The 24194-nt window shown below is 41.3% G+C and overlaps 1 protein-coding gene across 12 annotated transcripts in view; it reads left to right on the forward strand.

Moving 5' to 3' along the window:
• The window catches only part of Cacna2d1 (calcium channel, voltage-dependent, alpha2/delta subunit 1), a 440248-nt gene that overhangs the window by 341749 nt on the left and 74305 nt on the right, over window positions 1-24194 (forward strand). For 8 of the 12 annotated variants that reach the window (XM_011249744.3, XM_006535619.4, NM_001110843.1 and 5 more), the window contains one exon: window positions 23917-24075. In XM_011249744.3, the coding sequence (XP_011248046.1) occupies window positions 23917-24075 (159 nt within the window). Of the gene's footprint in view, window positions 1-4435; window positions 7718-8869; window positions 8973-20892; window positions 21062-23916; window positions 24076-24194 lie in introns of those variants that run through there. The other 4 variants (XM_030254085.1, XM_011249742.3, XM_011249743.3 and 1 more) reach the window with 4 other exon arrangements.

Raw genomic sequence — 24194 nt, forward strand, 5'->3', positions numbered from 1 at the left:
TTCTTGGATCCTGTTCTACTTTACATTTCTACTTATGGTTCCATGGCTATTGTCAGCCACACAAGTCCACAATTAACAGAAATTATTTTATTAGCTACTGGGTTTTATGTACAAACTCTCTGAAACAGATGCAATTGGGGTTCATTCTTCTACAACATTTTGCTAAAGTTATATGTTATTTTTAGGCGTTAGTCTCTAACCAAATGGAGATTTAACAATTTAATAGTAGGGAGATTCTTAGGGAAGAAAGCTTCATATTGTGCCATGTGGCATGTATGGTATGTTTCTCTCTCTCTCTCTCTCTCTCTCTCTCTCTGTGTGTGTGTGTGTGTGTGTGTGTGTGCGTGTGTGTGTGTGTGTGTGTGTGTGTGTTTCTGTCTGCATGTGTCTTTGTTTCTATCTCTGTGTATATTTTTGTGTGCCTGTGTATATTTGTACAATATATGTTTCTGTGTGCTTCTCTGTGTATATGACTGTGTATAGTGTGTGTATGTATAAAATGTGTGTATGTGTCTATGTGTAGATGTGTTGTATGTCTTTTTGTGTGAATGTGTGTGTATGTGTGTTCTGTGTGTGTGTGATATGTGTGTATGTCTGTCTGCCTGTGGTGTTTGTCTATGTGTAGTATATATGTATATGTCTGTATGTTGTGAATAAGTATATTGTGTATGTGTGTGGCATGTGTCTGTTTGTGTATATGTGTCTCTATGTGCGCATAAATGCCTGAGTTATTTTTTTCTCGCTGAAATTATATGAAACTCAACAATATAACCTAATGATTCTGTCACTCCATCAGTGCATAATAGCAAGGCCCTGGCAGAGGTTCTGTAGGGATATACCTAGTCACTGCCCCTGCCAAAGCCTTCAGGTATCCAAAAATACATATTCCTAAGAATACTGTAATCCTAACATATAAGTTCTATTACTGCTTCCCCATGTTTGCCTAGAACCACTTGACAGAAAACTGCAGCCTCTCGGTTTTGGGTTCATGCCTAAATCTGATTAAAGGTAAGTTCTATGCCTGAGTCATGTGTAAGATGTGAGACTTAAAGTCACCTCCTTTTTAAATGTTTTCTGCAGTCTGGAGGCTGTTCTTTGTTGCAAAAAGGAAGCCTGCTGTTAGGCAAAGTGTAAATGCAGCACAATGCAGCTGTTTTCCCACTAATCTAGTTATGAGCTTTGATACAAGTAGTGGTAGATGATAGGGCAGCAATTCAGTCACAGCATGCTCTGATTTACAGGAAGAATTTCCCAGTGTTGACACAGGGAGCAGACGTTGTTTATGAATGTGAGGGAGTTTGATGCTTAAAGTCAAATGCTGCATAACCATCAGAGGATGAGAGGAAAATGTGTGTTGATTGCGGGTGACATATTCAATGTTAACAACCAAAGATCTTCCCAGCACCAATACAGCCTCATGCTTCCTGACTTACAAGTTAGATCAGACTGTCAATGTTATGGTAAGGACATTTGATTCAGTTTTCTTCCAAGAAGTTCTTGTGATTCATGGTTTTTATAAAATTCTGTCTTTGATTTCTCACTGTACAAAAGCCAAAACAAAACATAAAGCATAATCCTAGTGCTAAAGAGGTGGCTCAGAGGTTAAGAGCACTTGCCTCCCTGGTAAAGGTCTGAAGTTCTGCTTCTTGCACCTACAACAGCTCAGAACCTTTTGTAATTAAATGCAGATATCTGACACCCTTTCCTGGTCTCAGTGGGCTTCTGCATACAAAAATAAAAATAATAAAATGCATATTTTTGGAATAATCAAAATATGGAATCTTGTCAGAGAGGTTTTTTTTCCTTGAAAAAAACTCTAGTGCTACCCCAGGCCTAGGATGGGGTTATTAACGACAGTCTTTAGAAATGCTTGTGCAGCATTCGGAGTGATGAGCAACAAGTCCTACTGAAAAGAGAAGGAAAAGCCCTGCTCTAGTAAACTTTCCTTTGTGTTTGCTTTTCAAAACAAACCTGGCTTCCCTGCATAGAGGTGCTTGCCTTTCTAAATAATTCATGACAGTGGACAAATATATTCTGAGGATCACAACAGTCTTTTGTCAAGGTAACTTTTATTCGCCTGATGGCATTGTCTCGGAGGCTTACTGCTGATTAAGCTTGCCCTTTCTAGTTCTTTCTAAACTCTGATAGCTGGTTTAACTCGGCTGTTCTTGCTCAAATTTCTTTCCAGGATGATGAATTCAATCTGGCTTCTCTCAGTCTCTAACTGAATTGTTCTGCTTGGCCTCAATCTAACTTGGGCAATCTTCTAATCTTCTGGTTCTTTCTCATTTTCTGACTTCAACTGCCTCTGCTGACTTGCACTGAACTGCACCAACTCACGAATGAACTTAGCTCCTCTGCACACTCACTGCACTGTCTCCCAACTGACAGAGTCTCTGACCTCTGGAATTGCACTTACATAGCTTCTCTTTCCTATGCTGTCCTCATGAGAGTTGTGTATACCCTACCTCTTACTCACTCTGTCAAATCTCTCTCTGGTTCATCACTTTGTCTGTCCCTCAATTAGACATCACTTTGAAACATGGCTGCTTCCTTCTACGAATTAATTTTACCTTAAAGGTATATACTAATGGTATGTCTGTATTCTAGCCAAAGGAATTAAAGGTATATGGCATATAGTCATTCCAGCCAGATCACAAAGATTTAGGTCTTTGAATGCGATCCTTTGCCAGAGCAGCCTTGTTGCTACATCTTTATTTTCCATAGTTTGTGAATCAAGAAGCCAGTACTTGTTGGTCAGTGCTGAAAGAAGAGCAACAGGATCCTGGGCACATCATAGCAGAGTTAGCATGCAGTAGGGCTCACAACTAAATGAGTGGCCTTCTGTTTCCTCCTCTCGGCTCTTTCTCTTAAAAGGACTCCTGGAAGTGTAGGGAGATAAGGTAAAACCTTTGAAACTACAAGACTTATACAGGACAGTTTTCTTTTCATTGAAAGAATCAGATTTAGTTTCTTAAACCATAAGAAGTACAGAAAAGAATGCCATATGCAAAGTATTTTATATATTTTAGTCATTATTGTAGCTATTACTCCCGCTATAATTTTCATCCTTTGACACTTCTCTACCAATTGTATATAGGCAATAGGAATATTTGATATTGATAATCTTTTTTCAGGTCTAAGCCTTAAACATCAAATTTCTGAAAATGTATATATTTCAGGGTAGTGAAACTAGAGGTTCCTAGTTTCTAGAAGTTTACATGGAAAAGTAATTAAGATGTTGTCTGAAGGAGAGGATTGGGGGGCTATTGGTAGCTCTAATGACTGGGAAGTGTCTTGTCTTCCTGTAGTTTATTGCCTGAAGCAAATCTTACTGTCTCTGCATGTGTAGTGACCCCTGGTCCTGCTGCTGTCAACCCAGGGTAATTGGTGTTTGGCTGTCCTACGCATAGTGATTCTGGCCACTGGTCCTACAATGACTAATAAATTGGCCTTCAACTCTGACCCAGAGGACTCAAATTATTTTTTTCCTGTTATCTACGAAACTGCAGGAAGCTAACTTGTAAAGTTACAAATAGGGTACAACTTCAGGTCCTTCAGATTCCAAGACCACAACTTGACCATTTGACATCAACTCCATCTCAGGGTGGAGGCATGAGTTGTGCTGCCTGGGCAATTCTACTCCTATCAGCTTTTCATTCCAGTTTTCCTGCTGAGATATTTCTTATAGGTCCCAGGCAAGGCCATGATCTTCTCGTCTTGTTGTTTTTAGATTCTATTTGGCGTAGAATAATTTGTTATTTTTGTATATGTAATTTAAAGTTAAAAGTAACATCACCTCCTTGCAAAATTCAAAACACCATTGAAAACAGTACCTGAGCTCACAGCTCAATAGAACAAAGGACATGTGGTCTGCCAAGAGAGGATTGTGAGCAAGGAAATCTCAGCTAGTAATTTCATCTCACGTCTGATAAAATACCCATCCATCTAGATTTCAGCAGAAGTTTATGTTGCCCCACAGCTCATTTATGTCAGTGAACAGGCAGGTTGTTTTCTCCATCTCTGTTTCTTAATTGGAGCCTGTGGCCCAGCAGTGTTAGCCTGGCCTGGCAGCTCAGTTCGGCACTGGTTAGACATGAAGAATCGTAAGCTCTGTCTCAGACTCAGATCTAGCAAGTCCTGCAAGTAATCCCCCGCTCAATGGTTGTGACTGTATCACTGGTAATTGTGTGTGCATGAATAAGATGCCAAGCCACTGGGGACAAGGATGTTGGGACATCCACACTTATTCAAGGATTACATTTAGCATCTATTCTGTGACTTCCACATCGTTCTGGAACCCACGTGAGTCACTGATTTTAAGATTTTGGTAACTCAGTTTGGACTGGTAGTTTCTGGTAACTTTTCCTCTGTAATCATTTGGGGTTGCTACATGAAGTTATTTTCTTATTTTTATGACCAAATACCTGACAAGGAACAACACAGGATTGAAGGACATATCCAAGCTCACTGTTTAAGGATGTACGTAGTCCATCACAGCCAGGAGACGTAACAAGTGAAGCTGCTTCCCAGTCTTTGACAACAGGAATAGTGACTTCTCATACTATCCCTGAAGACGTCGAGGCAGAGAGAGACACCAAGGCCAGGCCTGTCACCAGTGGCCCAGTTCTTCTAGCAAAGCCCCACTCTTCAAGGATCCTACAAACACACCAGCTGGAGACTGAGTGTTTAATCACAAGTGGTGGATATTCCACATTTAAATTAGAAGGGATAATTTCAAATATGGGGTGGATGTAGAATTAAGGTCACCAAAGCAACTAAGTTCTTCCCTGTTGTCCTTGTGTTTTTCAGAAATAGACAGGTACTTTTAAAAGTGGTCTTTAAAAAATGACCATAAAAAAGTACAAACTATGAAGAAAATACTAAAGAAAGGGACATGTTTGGCACAGTCTAATAAGACAAACTAATGAAGGTTATCTAATTTCAAAGGTTGGAGGAGGATAGCATAATTACTTTGTAAGTTTATAAGAAGGTGTTGACAAACTGGATAAAGATTTTTTTCATAAATTATATGGCACACCAAGTTTTGGAGGGTGGGGATTTAGTTACATGTGTAATTTTCTACAGAGCAATGTGATATTGAAGGTGAGATATTATTAAAAATAGGACTATTATTGATTGATTTGGAATCCTGGGCTGCTAGAAAAACAGTCCTGCATTTCAGGACTTATTGGTTAAGCTCTTTCAAATGAGTTATTCTCTTGATTTTGAGTATAAAAAATATGACTTTGGCTGGCCTGAGCAATAGACTGGCAAAATTATTCACTTGTTTAAATTAGTGTTTGTTCTTAAATTATTTAGTGAAATAAAAAGTCAAATGAATTTAAAATAAAAACGGATACTACACGTATTTTTTAGTAGAACTCATAGAATTATTTTTGGCTATTAAATTAAAAAATTCCATGTCAGCAAATTCTTAAGGGAGCAAAAATCATTTTGACATTTTGGACAAATATAACAACTTGAAAGGTAAGGAGTCAGGCATGGGATCATTTTGTGGTTGTTGTTTGTTTTGTTTTGCTTGTCGTTTTTTTCCTCTTTACAATTTTAAAATGCAAGCTATGTCGTCACAAGATGACGTTGTGCAGAGGTTTCCTCTTGCTTTCAGATGGAACAGTTGCCATTTTCCATTCCCCACAATCATTTAATCATCTTGTTGCTTTATTAACCCACGCTTACAGCATCCTTTTGAGTACACTGCAAAGTGGACTTTTCTCCCTGTGATACGTTTCCCTGCACTGACTCTGTGTTTTATTGATAATTACTTTTCCAGCTGTTTTTGTTAACTTACACATAAATCTGCTTTTTGACTTTCAAACATGTATGTGACCTCAGTAGGTCTGAATACAACCCAATGCAATCTCCTTCAGGCCTTGTTCCTAACTCATTGGTCAGTTTTGTTGGCCTCAGGGGCTCTCTCCTTCTTACAAGAGCTCATCGGAGCTGTCAACCATGTCTGAAAGTGTCTTTGCCCTGCTCTGTGATGTATGTTTTAGATATGTACAGGTTAGACCTGGAATCTGCTCCCTGATTCCAAGTCTTAGCTGCACATCCCCACCTCAGTCCATCACCTGTTTCCATGCTCCCTCTCGGCCTCCTGGACCAGCATGTCCTGGAGAGCATCCCTACGCAGCTATGCTGCCACTCCACTCCATCTTTCCACCTCACTGCATGTTTCTGTATGTATGTCATTTCCCTCCAGCTGGTATGTCGTAAATATTTGTCTTTCGCTTATTTTCTATGTGCTTATTCCTCTGTCAGAATCCATGCTTCTTACTTCAGGATGGCTCCACAGGTAAAACATTTTGCAAGCCTGAGCTCTGTCTCCAGAATCACATGAAAGTGATGGAGAGAACCAACTCACAGGCTTTGTCTCTGACCTCCATACCTGCACTATGGTAGTCATAATATCTCTGTCTCTGTCTCTCTCTCCCACTCTGTCTCTCTTTCCCTCTGTCTTCCACTCTGTCTCTCTTTCTGTTTCTCTCTGTCTCTATTCTCCCCCCCCCCCACACACACACATTCTTGCACTCTAGAACAAACACACATATTCGTTTAAATTAAGACACTATTTTGTGCTCTGGTTACAAAGCACATACTGACTTCTGTGGTCAGGCACTAGCTATTGTCAGTCATAGCAGTACTGAATAAATGGCGCAAGCTCTCTGCTTTCTAACAAATTTTAGTAACATGAGTTAAATCTGTTTCCTCATGTGGCCACGATCTTCCTCATCTCTGCATTACAGATACACGTGACATGTGTACATCACTGCATTTGTTGTTTGAGCAAACTCAGCCATGACTACACTGTGAGTGCTTTTTTCTTTACAAGCCATATGTAATCAGCTTCAGATGTTATTAAAATATTGAACATACTCACCAAGTGTGTGTCACTGTGCAGTAGAGAGGAAAGATCAAAGAGTACGATGGATCTTTGTTTGGTTCATCATTAACATTTTTGTCTTCAGGAATTGTAGTCAAAGTATCCAGAAGAAAAACATTTGTAATGGAAATAATAGTGAGATTTTTATCTTAAGAATTGCAATTACAAAAGAACACTGTCCACCCTTCTAGTTAGGCAAGTGCTGTAGAATCAAGACACCATAGTCAACTAAAAGGCGGGAGAAAAATAGAAACATTGAGTAGAAATGAGCAAGAAAGCCAAATTCAGATTAATTCTCAGTGAGAAAAATAGCATGTTTTAACTGCTTCAAAGGCTGGGAAATGAAGACAATTACAGAATTAAAAGTTTCCCTAGTAGCCATCGACATATGAATTTGAAGTTGTGATAGCATGCACAAGTACTTCCAGCAAAGAGGAGGTGAGCTACATGTCTCGCTTCGGGCTAAGTTGCTACTGGAAATTGTTAGATGCCAAGAGTCATTTTTCTTTAGGAATGCAGGTTATCTATAATCCAGTGTTTAACCATATCCTTGAAGTTATATGGGCAACACTAATTCTACTGGATGAATTCGGTTTTTTAATGAATCATGAATTTGGATGGGAAGAAAACTAATCTGTACCCAGGAGGAGTTGGGGAGGGAATAAAAATGATTAAAATACACGGTATGACAATTTTTACAAACTCATAAAAATAAAATTATTGAAATTTACAATTCTGAATAATTTTAATAGAATTGGTTACAACAAAATAATATCTGTGCTATTAACCTACATAATATTTTCTGTATTAAAATATAAATACAATGTAGTACAAACTATTCTTGGTACATATGTAGCAATACAGTAAACATTTCGAACAGATTGAGTGTAATAAGTCAGAGTATTTGATTTAAAATTAAAATATTTATTAACAATTTTGATGTATGACCACATATTTATACACAAAGACCCATTTTGATACTATCATTACTATATTCACATTATAATTGTAACAACATGATTCTGGTGCCATTAATTTGATGCACATAGAGTTTATTAATACTTTTATATACAATATTTTCTTGTCACATATAAGAACCTGAGGTGCTGGCTTGCTCTCTCTCTCTCTCTCTCTCTCTCTCTCTCTCTCTCTCTCCTCTCTCTGTCTCTCTGTCTCTCTGTCTCTCTGTCTCTCTCTTTCTTCTGGTTTTTTGAGACAGGGTTTCTCCGAGTAGCCCTGGCTGTCCTGGAACTCACCTTGTAGACCAGGCTGGCCTCGAACTCAGAAATCCGCCTGCCTCTGCCTCTCAAGTGCTGGGATTAAAGGTGTGCGCCACCGCTGCCGGGTTCCTGAGGGGCTTTCTAAGTAATTGAGCACAGCCCTTGTTTTGAGAGGACCTAATTAAAGTTCACAGAAGATGGTAGATTCAAGAGAACCTGCCATGCTTAAAAGATTCAGGACCTGGGCAGAACCGTCTTTTCCTGTATTTAACTAAATAGTAGAAATTCTCTATTAGTGTGTTTCTGTTCAATACAATAGGCCAGGAATACATCAAGCTGGCAGGCACTGTCAGTTTCAGGCCCTGACCAATCAAGTGCCATGGTAGGGTAGATGATCGATCGATCCATGTAGTAGAATCTCTACTCTACACTGTGACCCACAAAAAAGACAATAAACTAGGGACATGTTAAAATTATACAAAAAAAAAAAAAAAACAGAAAAATAGCTGAGTAACATCTTAGGAATTGCAGCGTGGAATTAATAAATATTTATACTAGGGATAAAAATGGATTCAGGTGAGAGTGTTAGAGTGTTAGTTTTTCTTTTATAACATTTTGATTGCATTTTGATTCTAGTCATGCTTCCTCCTGCTTCCCATTTCATGCAGCTCCTCACCTGTCTCTCTCTCTTTCTCTCTTTCTCTGTCTCCAAAATCAAACTGTCCTAACTACGAGGGAAACGCAGCTTTAATCTGACTGATAAACCATAGTTCTATGTTATTCGACGCGTTCTCACGACCGGCCAGGAAGAACACCACAGACCAGAATCTTCTGCGGCAAAGCTTTATTCTTACATCTTCAGGAAAAGAGAGCAAGAAGCAAGAGAGAGAGAAAACGAAAACCCCGTCCCTCTTAAGGAGCATTCTCCTTCGCCTCGGACGTGTCACTCCTTGATTGGCTGCAGCCCATCGGCCGAGTTGACGTCACGGGGAAGGCAGAGCACAAGTAGTCATAAGATACCCTTGGCACATGCGCAGATTATTTGTTTACCACTTAGAACACAGGATGTCAGCGCCATCTTGTAACGGCGAATGTGGGGGCGGCTCCCAACATCTCCCCCTTTTTCTTTTAATAAGAGCAAATAGGCCACCCATATTAATGAGAGTGGAGATAGAGGTCAAATCCCCAGTGTGTAGGTAAAGGAGCCATGTACAGGATTAGCTCTTAGGCTTACAGGCTTTTACCCAGAGCAACCCTGACCTGCTCCCGTGTCGTTTTGCCTGGGGGAAGGGAACTAGGACACTGAACCTTCATGAAAGATGACATGTCTCCCTAGAATAGGCTCATATATGCCGCAGAGCCTTTCCATTGCAGTGCTTAGCCTTGCAACTCTCTCGGGCTGCTGAAGCACACTCACTCTATCTCGTGCAATGAGACTAGCCTCGTGAGATATAAGAGCTGAGTGGCCAGCGACCTATTGCCTAAGCATAGATATATCAGGGGAAGCTCCATGTTCTAGTCCTGCAAGCGCCTGGGCAATAACCACCTTGTCTCTCCTAGTTTAGGCCTTAAGCTTACAGACCAATCAAAGAAGCAACACTAATCCACAGCAAAGTGTATCTCCAAATAATATTAATCCCACCCATTTTTTAAAGAAAGAAAATGCTGAGGAGATCCAATTGGGTAATCCTTTGGTCAGGGACAGGTCCAAGCGCGTGGAGTTGACCTGAATGATGGCAAGCCTCGAAGGGTCTGTTCAAATTCAGCCATCCAATTCTGTAACATATACTGAAAAAGACTTTTTGACAAATTAGCTGCCCTAGTAAATTTAACATACTGAATGGAAATAACACACAATCCCGGAAACTTTTGTTCACATCCCTGCTGAGTTATTTGTCATAATACATCTAGTTGTATCTGGACAAGATCTATGAGTTGATTAACCAGCATGAGACCTCTCTGTATCTTGACATTAGCTGAGGCCTGTTCATCTATGACTGTAGTCACTGAGGCTGACAAAGTGTTAATGGTGTCAGTCATCTGGACCTGTCCAGACAGAGCCAAGGCTGTCTGAATTAAGGCCAAACCCAGTTCCTAGTTAGTGGTAAAAAAGCAGGAGAATACTTGAGCATTATACATCACCGTCATTGGGAGTGGAAATGTCGACATTATCCCCCAACGCTGCTCTCTCTTTATTATTGACGCCCTGGACATCACCAAGACGAGGGACATTAGTATTCCCTTGGTCAGTCTGGATTTTTCGGGTGAGTCTTTCTGGTACCCAAAATGGGTTGTCTTCATTCTGTGGGAAAACACAGATAGCTCCCCTGGATCTTATCAAGATAGGATCCGGGCCATACCATTTATTATCAAGGACATTTTTCCATTTAACCATCTCATTGGGCCTATCTGGCTCTGAACAATGACGTTCAGCCGCAGTATGGCCATGAGCATCAATATTTAAAAAATTAAGTGTAAAGAGTGCCAAAGACACCGACACTCTTGGTGCTCGGGGTACAGTCTCCTCAAAAGTTCCCCTCTTCTGTTTTATAAGATAGGCTTTGAGGGTGCGATGCGCACGCTCAACAATACCCTGTCCTTGAGGGTTGTATGGAAGTCCAGTCAGGTGGGTCACGTCCATCTGACGGCAGAACTGTTGGAATTTTTGAGACGTATAAGCTGGTCCATTATCAGTCTTAAGGAGTCTGGGTTTCCCCCAAGCACTCCATGCCTCAAGACAATGTTGAATCACATGTGAGGCTTTTTCTCCAGTTAACGGAGAAGCAAACATGATGCCAGAACATGTGTCAATGGACACATGGAGATATTGAAGTTTTCCAAAGGAAGAAACATGTGTAACATCCATTTGCCAGACCTGTAGAGGTCGAATACCGCGTGGGTTAATTCCCACATGAGGAACTGGCAAGAACTCACAGCAGCTTTGACATTGAGTAACAATGTCACGGGCTTCTTTTCTTGTCAAGGAGAAACGACTGCGTAATGTTTCAGCCGTCACATGAAAATTGTTATGAAAATTTCTTGCAGCCTCTACCGGGGATGATAGGGCAGCAGCCACCACTTTAGTGGCCTTATCTGCCAAATCATTTCCCAGAGCCATGGGGCCAGGTAGGCCTGAATGGGCTCTAACATGAGTAATATAAACAGGAGATCTTCTAGATAACAAAACTAATTGTATCTGCTGAAAAATATTGGCAACTCTACTGGAAGGCTTAATCACTCCAGCCACTTCTAAAAGATTTACTGCATTTACCACATAACAGGAATCTGACACAATATTAAGGGGTTCTAAAAAGGTTTTTAAAACTTCTAAGACCACTAAACATTCTACCACTTGAGGTGAATTTTCATTATATTGTTTGGATACCACTTTACCATTAGCCACATAGGCACCTATGCCAGTTTTTGATCCATCAGTATATACCACAATCCCATTTTTAAGTGGGTTTCTTACTGTTATTTGTGGAAACACAACAGATTGATTTTGGGCAAACTGTAAGATTGGATGTTTTGGATAATGGTTATCTATTTTTCCTGAAAAGGAGGTAACTAAAACTGCCCAATCATTAGATGCGGCTGCCAAGGTTTGAACCTGTGCAGCGGTATAAGGTACAATTAAAAGATATGGACTTTGCCCAAAGTGGGTGATTGCTGCTTTTAGGCCTTTAAGGGCAAGCTGTGCAATTGCATCAGGATACCAATCTATTATTTTAGCTGGGGATACGTTTGGATGGATCCACAACAATGGCCCATTCTGCCACAAAACTGCAGTTGGCAATTGTGCTGTCTTAAAGACACACAAACTGAAAGGCTGCGAATCCTCAATACGTTGTAATTGTGCATTCTGTAAGGCTTTTTCCACCTTTTGTAAGGCCTGGTTAGCAGCTAGAGTAAGAGTCCTAGGGGAGGAGATATGAGGATCTCCTTCTAAAATACTAAACAAAGGCCTTAACTCAGCGGAAGGAATCTTTAAAAAAGGTCTGAGCCAATTAATATCTCCCAACAGCTTTTGAAAATCATTTAAGGTATGGAGGTGATCTCTTCTTATCTCTACCTTTTGGGGCACAATCTTATCTGGGGACACCACAGAGCCCAAGAATTGTCCTGTATCAGAAATTTGGACCTTTTCTGTGGCTATCTGTAGACCCCACTGACTTAAAGTTTTAAGTAGAAAAGGATATGCCTTTTGTAGCATGGTAAGGTCTTTATGGCACAGGAGGATGTCATCCATGTAAAGGAGCAAAATTAAAGAGGGGAACTGTTTCCTCACTGGCAAAAGAGCTTCTTGCACATAAAGTTGGCACATTGTAGGACTATTGGACATTCCCTGTGGTAAGACCTTCCATTGATACCTCTTATCAGGTTCCATGTGATTAATAGAGGGGATGGTAAAGGCAAATCTGGGCCTATCCCTTGGACACAAAGGTATAGAAAAGAAACAATCTTTAATATCTATAATGATTAAATTCCAGCCACGTGGTAAGGCGGAAAGTACAGGGAGACCCCTCTGTACTGGGCCAAATAAGTTCATTTGCTCATTAATGGCTCTGAGGTCATGGAGCAGTCTCCACTTTCCTGACTTTTTCTTAATTACAAAAATTGGAGTATTCCAAGGTGAGGTAGAGGGTTCAATATGGCCTAGTTTTAATTGTTCCTCTACCAGTTGAATCACAGCTTCTAGTTTTTCAGAGGATAGGTGCCATTGAGGAACCCACACTGGGTCCCCTGTTTTCCATGGTATGGGTCGTGCTGCCCCAATGGCCGCTATGGAAAACCCAGACCCTGTCTGTCTTGGTTTCCATTAGGTGAGATGGGCTCTATCCTTCCCTGTTCTTGATGTCCTAACCCTTTTCCTTCTTTATAACCCATCTTTGCCATGATATTTTTTGCTTTAGCTGAATACCCTCCTGATGGGGCGTTTTCATTGGACAAAATAAGGCCCAAATGCTGCATAATATCCCTTCCCCAGAGGTTAACCGGGAGTGGGAGCACATAAGGTATGAATTTCCCTTGCTGCCCTTCAGAGGATTCCCACGTCAAGGCAACGGAGCTTATAGTGGGACATGATTGATATCCTAGGCCCTGTAATGAATGAGATGACTCTGTGGTGGGCCATGCTTTGGGCCACCAATGTGTAGAGATTATACTTTTATCTGCTCCGGTATCAAGGATGCCTTCAAACTCTTTTCCATTAATCTTAAGGCGGAGCTTAGGTCTATCATTTAAAGATACAACCAAATAGGCAGAATCATTTCCTGAGGAGCCCATTTTCTTTATCTCAGGTCCTGCAGATTTCTCCCTGGTATTATCAGGGAGGAGCAGCAGCTGAGCTATCCTATCTCCTTTACTAATAGAAAAAACGCCTTTAGGGCTTGAGCACAGGACCTGTATTTCAGGGGAATGTTGACAATCCATAACTCCAGGGTGGACTACTAAGCCCTGCAAGGTGAGTGAACCTCGGCCGAGAATAAGGCCCATGGTTCCCGGGGGCAAGGATGGTATAGGCTCCACCGGCACCGGCTGAATACTCATTTGAGGCATTAGTAGGAAGTCGGAGGCGGCACGCAGGTCCACCCTTGTGGGTCTTCCTGGGTCGCCTCTCTGACTGCTTCCTGGGTCCTGACAAACCGGTTCCCATATCTTTGAGGGCCCTGGGACCGAGGGCCCGATGACCCGTTTTTTGGCACATCAGTTGATTGACTATCAGGTGGGGGAAGAATTCTGCCCTTTATATCCCTCACAGAGCGACACTGGTCAGCTCTATGATAACCCTTGCCACACTTAGAGCAAAGAGTGAGAGTCCCTCCCTGTTTATCTGGAGCTCTGCAATCTTTCTTAAAATGCCCAGGCTTTCCGCAGTTAAAACATGTCCTCTGATCATTTCTGCCCATGGAGCGGTTTTGGGATTGAAGGATGGCAGCCGCTAAACCTGCATTGCTGAGGGGTCCCCCAAGCTCTCGACAGACCCTGAGCCAGTCTTGTAAGCCTTTGTTCTTTCTTGGGGCTATGGCCGCTCGGCACTCCTTTGTGGCTTGCTCGTAGATTAGCTGTTCTATGAGAGGCGCAGCTTGCTCTGACTCTCCAAAAATACGCTCTGCTGCCTCTGTCATTCTGGCCACAAAATCTGAGAAGGATTCCTGAGGTCCCTGGATTATTTTTGTTAACTGACCAGTGGTTTCACCTGCTCGAGAGAGCGCCTTCCAGGCCCTAATAGCCGTGGAAGAAATCTGGGCATAAGCTCCCCAATGGTAGTTTGTCTGATCAGCAGAATAAGCTCCCTGACCCGTTAACAAGTCAAAAGTCCAATCTCTCTGCTCTGGAGTCAAAGCAGCTGCGTTTGCTCGGGCCTGCGCCTGTGCAGCTTCGTGCCAAAGCGCTTTCCATTCCATATATTTGCCCATACTAGGGAGAGCGGCTTTTACAACCGTTTGCCAGTCGGCAGGAGTTAGTGCCATGCCAGCGAGCCTGTCTAACTGCGCCAAGGTAAAATTAGCATTGGTTCCGTATTTACGAACCGACTCGGCAATTTCCTTAATCTGTACGTATTCTACCGGAGCGTGGACACGCCCACCCTCGGCTCCTTCAAAGACTGGAAATGCCTGTTCTATTTTCCTTTGTTCCTCTCGGGGAATGAATGAGTCTGCGCACTGCCTCTCTGCGCATTGCTGACGCACTACGGGCTGACGCACTACGCAGGGCGGGGACTCCGCATAGGGCGGGAGTGCACCTGGTAGCCGATTGCCCTGAGGCCAATTAGCAAACTGGCCTTCGCCAGCCGCTTTTGGCTTTTTTCTTGACCGATTAGCTGGCTGGTAATGGGCTGCTTCTTCCTCCCAGTCTGTTTCCTCAGAGGAGGATTCTTCACTTGCTTCAGAGCTACTAAGAGCTGGCTTCCTGAGCTCATCTAGTGACGAGTATCTCCTAGAGACCTCCGCTAATCGATCTTTTTTCTTCTCCCTTTTTCCTCTTTTTCTTCTAATCTCTCTCCAGGTATTCCTACCTAACCTTAACTTTTCCTCGGGTTCAAGACCCTTGGAAAGGCCTGTATACTTATTTTGTGAACCATATTTTCTCTTTGTTCCTACTCTTTCTTCCCGCTTTACTTCTGATAGCTTGTCCTGAATTTCCTCTAGAATTTTCAGCCCTATCTTAATCACTTGATAGCATGTGAAAAAGAACAAAAGGGCTCCTAACACCAGAAAAAATTCAAGGCCAAACATACTCACTGGTACTCTCGTTCCCCAGCTGAAAAGTTCTGAATTCATACAGTTGAATCCTTCTTAACAGTCTGCTTTACGGGAACCTTTATCACCGTCGTTCCCCAGCTGATGAGTTCTGAATTCGGCAGTTGAATCCTTCTCAACAGTCTGTGTTACGGGAACCTTATAACCTTGATTCGCAGTTCTGGTTCTGGAATGAAGTATCCCTCCTGCGCCAGTCCGGAGTTTTTTCTCGTCCCGGATTTTCTCGTCCCGGAATTCGGCACCAATTGTTATTCGACGCGTTCTCACGACCGGCCAGGAAGAACACCACAGACCAGAATCTTCTGCGGCAAAGCTTTATTCTTACATCTTCAGGAAAAGAGAGCAAGAAGCAAGAGAGAGAGAAAACGAAAACCCCGTCCCTCTTAAGGAGCATTCTCCTTCGCCTCGGACGTGTCACTCCTTGATTGGCTGCAGCCCATCGGCCGAGTTGACGTCACGGGGAAGGCAGAGCACAAGTAGTCATAAGATACCCTTGGCACATGCGCAGATTATTTGTTTACCACTTAGAACACAGGATGTCAGCGCCATCTTGTAACGGCGAATGTGGGGGCGGCTCCCAACAGTTCTAACCTTTAAAAGGAAGCCAGATGTGAAAAAAGTTCCTGTGGCGCTGGGGTTGTTTCCTGGTTTTCTGTTAAAGTAGAACAATTTAGACCTTGAAGAGATGTTCGGCGCTGTGACCTGAAGTGACTTTGGAGTGGATGATGTTGTGTGTCTTTGCGTGCGGTCTCTCTAGCTCATATAAGCTCAGTTTTCCTAACTGTCCAATGCGAGCCCAGCTAAAGCTCACCTCAGCATGCTCATGGTGGCGCGTGTTCAGCCTGGTTCACTTAATTCCCAATTCATGTGAAATAAGCATTTTATTACTAATGTAAAACACCAATTCATTAGATAATTATGAGTTAAAGATAATGTTATAAGAATGTAACTAAAATAAAATCTTTTAGACACAATGGATTATGACCTTGAAATAATATTTAATTAAAGGAGAAATTTCCTATTGAAAAAATAGATTGTTACATCATGGTATGGAGACTTACAAATTGCACTATGGCTAAAGCCTAAGAAAATTAATAAAATCAATCCCCTATGAAACATAATTGGAGATTATAAATGAGTATGCTGTTAATTGTATATTACTTCATTAAAATAATTTGATAAAATAAATCAATAATTCTATAGGTTCAAATTTGAAAGTAGCGGATAGGAATGGGGATGTAGCTCATTGGTCACTGACAGACCACTTGTCTGAGTCCTGGGTTCAGCTTACAGCAGTGTAATAGCAGCAAGAAAATATAAGCATCAGCTCTGCGCAGAGAGACAAGATTCAGAAGCAAGTCGTCTCCAGCAGCCAGGGAGTTCCTGGTAGGTCAGATAAAGAGGTCGCTTTCCACAGCACAGCAAACATGGCTCTCAGTTCCTGAAGTCCAGGGCAGTTTAAGAAACACCCTCACTGGTTCTGGGCAGAACTACCACTCAGACATTTGCCTGATTAGAGAGACGAGATATTGGCCTTTGCCTAATTTCTCCCTCCATTCTGGTGACTCACTAACTCTATATCTCAGGTCCTCTAAATATGTCCCAAGCATGTCTATTATCTGTGTACTCCAAATAAAAGTTCTGCTTGTGTTATTGAAAATACTGGCAGGTAATCACAACATGAACCAGGTTGCTGGTGCAATATTAATTTTATTACCAATCAGAACCATGAGAAAAGCAGAAGGTGTGGTCAGACTCCAAGTAGAGATACCTTGAAATCCTTCACTTAAAATCAATCTTGAGTACCTGGGTCCACACTTATTGGCTATTTTTTCAGTGCCTTAAAATAAATTTTGACACGACCTTTAGCTTAAGATTTCCTATGAAATTATATGGCAATTAAAGTGAAACTTTTTTTTTTTTTTTTTTTTTTTTTAAGCAGGAATCAGTACATAAATGCTAGTTATAGCCAAGATTTCAAAGCTGGAGTCTGTGCTCTTTATTTTTATTTTTCCTACAGTGCCCCCTGGTGCCCATTCTCTGAATAACAACAGTTTTACTATAATTTCTGACTACAAAATTGTAGGAAGATAAGTTTAAGTCCTGTGTTTAAACTAATCAACTAGTAAACTAATAATAGGTAAGCCCATTACCTATTATTTATTCTAGTTAAGTTACAATAAGAAATTCAAATTTTAATTAAAAAAAAAAACTATATCCCAAACCAAGTAGCCTGCTTGGGAGTTATTCAGCTACAGTTCCAGACATAAATGGGTTGGCTGTTAGAAGCAATAGTTTGGCTATTTAACAATGATTCAAAATCCAAGGAGTCTTGAATTAAATCCCATTTTGCCTATTACAGTTTTGAGTCTGTGCAGAAACAATATCTTCCATGAAAGAAAGTGTTCAAAACTGAAGGGACGCCTGAGCAGACAGACATGCCACTACTCTTTGTGTGAGGTTCCAAGAGGAAGACAGCATCTTCAGGTGCTCTTTCCTTAAATCTCAGGATTTTCAGGTTCTCGTTTCCATTCCCCTTATCTGAGGGAGGCTTGTGCTCGCTCCATACAGTGAGACTGCAGCTGCTGTTCCTAAACCAAAGGGCACTTTCCCAAAGGTTTGGAGGGCTGCTGCTCTGACTGGACGGAGCTCTGGCTTGCTGTGTATCTTCCAGTGGCAGTGGTTCATTATATCCGGATGAAGAAATGAGTAAAGAGCCCAGAACAGAAGCAGCTACTGCCATTGGGAAAAACAAAAACAAACAAGCAAATAAAATAAAATAAAATAAAATAAAATAAAATAAAATAAAATAAAATACAAGCTGGCCTTAAAAGACTTGAAATATACATAAAATATACATAATGGATATGTATACTTGAACATGATATTCTCTAAGAAGGTTTTTTTTTTTAAGTATTGAAATAAATGCATTGTGGTTTTCTCAGAACTGTTCAAACTAAGTTAACCCTTGAGATACCTCGGCCATCTAATTAGTGAACTTTGCCTCAAGCTATTCTAAAGCTGAAGACTGCTTCCATGTGCATTGTCCCTAATTAGGAATATGATCTGATTTCAGTATTGCACACAGTATTTTTTACTTTACTAATAATTTCTCAATGTTGTTGTTGCGGATTAGCACCTAAGTTGGGCTGAACTCTGATAAGAGTTCTACATATTCTCATTTAGCTGTTTTAATAGTAACTATTTGAAGTGTTTTTATATTTAGCAGCATAGAAGTTCAGCAAAAGTTTTCAGAGCCAGCAGGCCATTCATCCCCTTTTAACGCTTGGACTCAATAACTCTGATGAATATTTCACACCAACTTCAATTTCCTTAAACCCCACATGTAAAACATGAAGAAGATTGATGGCTCCATTCAGCGAGATTTCAATGCCAAGGACTAAAGAAACAGAAGTGGTAAATGTGCATTTCTTTTGGCCATGTTAAGAGTCTATAATGATTCATAGAACTGTGAGGGAGAAAAATACTGGGTGCTTAAAACAAAATGTTGTGAGGAAAGGATTCTGAAAAGAATATTGAATGAAGAAGGAAGGCGTGTTGGGGGCCAGGAACAGCGTGTACACTGGGGAGGAGCTGGAGGCAGAGTGGCTGGATCTCAGCGAAACACTTTCCATTGCTCACACTCAAGTCCACCCATGGGCTTCTAGTCTCAAGTGAATGCAGAATGCTGGTTATCATCAGAGACCTACAGAACTTAACTTTCTACAGCAGAGAAACTAATATGGGCCCATGGAGGCTCAGAGACTGAAACATCAACCAAAGAGCATGCCTGGGCTGGACCTTGGCCTCTGTACATACATAGCAGATGTGCAGCTCCATCTTCTTGTGAGTCCCCTAACAATTGGGGCAGGAGGCTATCTCCGACTCTGTCACCTGCCATTATACCTCTTTCCCCTAGCTGGGCTGCCTTGTCTGGTCTCAGTGGGGGAAAATGGTGAGACTTGATGTGCCAGGGAGAAGGAAGAAGGGGAGGGAGGCTACAATCGAGATGGTAAATAAATATGCATAAATTAATGAAAAATATTCTCTTAACTGATAAAACCATTGTCCTTAAAAGTATCTTTTCAGTCACCAAAGTTCTAAAGTTTATAATGTTACATAGTATCATAGGTTTGCTCTAAGATTTTAATATTCAGTTTTAAATTAATATCTGAGTATTTCTTACAAGAAGCTGCTATTTAAGGTTTTTAAAATAAGAATATACATAAATATATCCATTCATACATACATACATGCACACACACACATACAGAGTAAAAACATATAAGTCTGATGTCTGGAACATTCTCCTATCCAACTTAGACTCCTTAAAATTTGTCATTGCTTTCCCAGGACAATAAGCTTAGCTATAGGGAATTATATATTGCAAGTAATTCTTTTATCTGCATTATTTATGAGTTTTGTTATGAGTTTTATTATGAGCAGTTGTAAGATTTCTATATACACCACTGAATTTGCACTTAATGAATTGAATTTACATTCATTTGACTTGTATGAAACTGACTTAATGAGACACTTCGCTTCTTTGCTTAGAAGTGGGTCAAGGCCAAAGGAAGACTTGGGCAATTCATAATCCTATAATCATTGTCTGTGTAGCTTGCGTTTTTATGATGATTTATAATTTAAGTAAATCAATTAATAGTAATTCTTGGAACTATATTTAATTTTTTAGCTCAGATACTTAGTAGTGATATATTAATAAACTATTTTTGGCTTGGTCACTAATACAAGACTTCTTATGTTCTCTTGTTTTCATAATGGAAATCCTAGGCTGTGGCTGTATCATATCAGAGAAGAGTCTCTATTTTTATGGGATGGACACTGTCATGGCCTGGGTCCTATAGTCTGAAGATAATTCTTTTCAACATTTGAGTTTATAAAAAACAGTAAACAAATATATTGAAAGTTTATTATCATCCATCTGACATACCTGAAAGCACTCTTCAAAATACAAAAAAGGACCCATGTGGATTACTTATCAAATGTTCCTGGGACATTTGACTTCCTGTCTCAGCTCTATTTTCTATGTTCCTTAAGAGAGCTTAGGCCTCTGGTAGCAAGGTGCCTCTCTGCAGGCCTGAGCTGCTGCAGCCTGTCCCTGTACCTGCTCCTTTCTGCCTCCTGGAGTAAAGAAGCCACCCCTCCCCACTTTCCTCAGGATTCCTTGTGGCCATACCTCCATCTTCCCAGCTCCCCCCCCTCCCCACTTTCCTCAGGATTCCATGTGGCCATACCTCCATCTTCCCCAGCCCAGCCCCTCCCCACTTTCCTCAGGATTCCATGTGGTTATACCTCCATCTTCCCAACCCCCCCCCACCTCACTTTCCTCAGGATTCCATGGGGCCATACCTCCATCTTCCCCAGCCCAGCCCCTCCCCCACTTTCCTCAGGATTCCATGGGGCCATACCTCCATCTTCCCAGGCTTTGTGCTTGTTTCCTTTCTATTTTCTGCCATCTTTTTCTTTCTTTTCTCTCTTCCCTCAGTCTCCTTAAGCCTCCATGACACTTGGATGATTCCTAGAGCAGCCATGTCTGCTGCCCTGTTTTGCTGCTCGTTCCCCACCAAGGCATGGTGAAGATTTGCCCTAAACACTGATGCCTTCTCTCTGGAGCTGCCTCAGCTGAGATGACCAGTAGGCTCTTTCCAAACCCTGTATGTGTACATGTGCTCCTCACAATTTTCCTTCCTTCCTTCCTTCCTACCTTCCCTTCCTTCCTTCCTTCCTTCCTTCCTTCCTTCCTTCCTTCCTTCCTTCCTTCCTTCCTTCCTTCCTTCCTTCCCTCCCTCCATCCCTCCCTCCTTACCTTCCTTCCCACTTCTCCCCATTTGCCTCCTCCCTTCTTCACTCTTGAGAAGTACCTGCCCCCTCTGTCTCTATGGGAACAGAATGTTAGGATTCTGGGGAATTCCTGCTCTAGCCCACTGTTATTCATATGGATGTAGGCCAAGTTTCTGTGGTGAAGCCTTTTTCTTTCTTTCTTTCCCTTTTAATCTTTAGCCAGGAAGACGTTCATGCCTCCAGCTTTAGATGGTATCAGATCTTGGCATGCCCAGTTCTGTGTCTTAAACTGCTGAAATTTCACCTTAATATGAACCTTGGTTTCTCCCCAGTTCCTGACTTGTCCTCTAGCAGATATCCTGCAGACTGTTCCAAGGCCCTCCGCTTCTAACCATTCCCCTAAATAACATAAGGACTGTCAACCAGGTGACGTCAGCAGCCTCTGAGCCCTCATTCTTCAGTTCCTTTTCCCAAGAGTGGGCAGATGGCCTCTCAAATACTACAAACATTATTCTGCATTGGGCATAAAGGACTGCACCTACTTAACATCTGGCACAGTGAATTCCCGCTTCCTGCTGTATATCTAAGATGCCATATGATCCAGCCCCAGCTGCTCCTCTGACCTGGTGTCCTCGATCGATCCTCATGTACTGCAAAGCTAAACTCTTCTTCGTGCCCCTGGACCACTTGCTCCCCATGGTCCAAATCCAGAACTCCACACATGTTCTGTGTGCCTGGGATATTCTTTTCCATGCTCGTCACTAACATTTCTTTGAAATATATGCCCCACAAAATGTCATTTCTCAAGAGAATTTCTTCCACTGTCCACTTTCCAAATTAAAAACTCTTCTTGCAGCGTTGTGTCTCAGAACATGATAGTCTGTGCTTCAGTAAGCTAGGCACCATTAATCTTAGATATTGAGAAGCAGTTTGGGATTATTGAAGGAACAGTCAGCTTGAGTGCTGACTCTCGCCACCTACTAGTTAGGTATCCAGGCACAAGTTATCTGAAAGTAGATTTTTTTTTCATACAGTGTATTATGATTATTACCCCCAGTGCCTCCTAATTCCTCCCCTTGTCCTGTCTCATCCAGATCTACCCTCTGTCTATCTCTCATTAGAAAATAAACCAGCCTCTAAGGAATAATAAAAATAAATTAAAATAAAAGCAAACAATTTAAAGAGGACAAAACATAAAAGAATAAGAGCCAGAGAAACACATTACAGGCACAGAGACTCACACACACACTCATGCAGACAGGGATCCCATAAAAACACAAGACTAGAAGCCATAAAATAATAATAATAATAATAATAATAATAAATAATACATAGCCTGACATAACATTATAAGACAAACTCCAAAGATGCTGCTGTTTGCTTTGTGTTGTCTATCTACTTTTAGCCATGTGACCTACCCTTAGTTGTCTTCCCAGTGAGACTCCCTTGGTTAAAACTTTCTTTTTCATTTGGGACTGGCTGTCAACCAGAGATAGCTTCTGTGTTCGAGATGAGGCTATGTGTCCACTCCCCTTTTACCTTTAGGACCCCGTCTTGTACAGGCCCATGTAGGCTCTATGCATGCTGTCACAGACTCTGAATACATTGGTAGGTTGGTCTTGCTGTCTAGAAGGCCTTGTTTTCTTTGTGCTTTCTGCTGCCTCTGGCTCTTTCACTCTTTCTGAATCCCTGAACCCTGAATGGAGGGATTGGATGGATACATCCCAGAAAGGGCTGAGTTTCCCAAGGTCTCCCACTCTCTGCACGTTTTAAAGATAAGTTATCTAAAATCTGCAGGCAAGTTTCCTCAAGGATCACAAGAGAACAATGCAAATGCCTGACTTGTAGGACATTTGCAAAGAAGTAGTTTCTATTTTTAGCTCATAGTAAACACTTTATAAGCATTTGTTTACAAATATATGGCATATGTGTGGCTTTGTATGTGTAAAATTTTCTTTATGCCCGAGTGCATAGTTATGTGTTGTCATTCTTAATTGATATGAAATGTTTCCTTGACAGGTGAGCATCGCACTGCATCTTATGATTATGGTTAGAATGAGAAAAGCATTCTATAGTTACTTATTTATATAATGTATAACCATTTGTAACCTACCCATAGAGTTAGAGAACACCCCCTGTTGATAATGTCACTCCTTTCTAGACAAGCATCCATGGACCAGGGCTTTTTACGCTCAACACCCATCCATACTTATAATGTTATGCTTGTCCATTTTGCCTTCCTGTTTCTCCAGCACCCGATTTGTGTGATCTCTGAGGGGTACTAGTCCTAAAAGGCTTTCTCTGCTCTCAGTTCTCTTAGAGGATCTCCTGTGTTTAGTTCCCAATGAAAGACTGTGTAATTTCAAAACTGCATATGTTCATATTGTCCCTTACGAGCCCTTTCTGGTGAGTAACAGTTAAAATTTTCTGACTTTCTCTCTGTGTCCTGAGCAAGCATATCATTTCTTGATTCTGAATATGTGAACACCAGAAAGGCCCTCTTACAAATCAAATCCCCAAATTATTTATTGGGTTTAGAGAACGGAATGCTTATAGTAGGAAAAGTCCACCACTTGGTCCATAGCACGCCTTTGTTACTTAGGATTTTATTTTTCTTTTCAAAGGGGAAACAGTGCAGCTGGCTTGTGATGCATGCAGTTGACGTTTAGTGAAAATTGTGCAGCTGGTTTCAGTGTTCATTTTCCTGTTTTCTTTTTACTCATTGCAGTTTAACAGCAACGCTCAGGATGTAAGCTGTTTCCAGCACCTGGTTCAAGCGAATGTAAGAAATAAGAAGGTGTTGAAAGATGCCGTGAATAACATTACAGCAAAGGGGATCACAGATTACAAGAAAGGCTTTAGCTTTGCCTTCGAACAGCTACTTAATGTAAGTATCAATAGGTAATTTTATTTTGTCTGTTTCTTAGACATTCTTATAAAAATGACTGCCCACCATTGAAATTTGCGGACAGGTTATGTTTCACTGTTCAGTGAGCCATGGTAGAG

Source organism: Mus musculus, chromosome 5 (assembly GCF_000001635.26).
Source record: "Mus musculus strain C57BL/6J chromosome 5, GRCm38.p6 C57BL/6J".
NCBI classification, from domain to species: domain Eukaryota; kingdom Metazoa; phylum Chordata; class Mammalia; order Rodentia; family Muridae; genus Mus; species Mus musculus.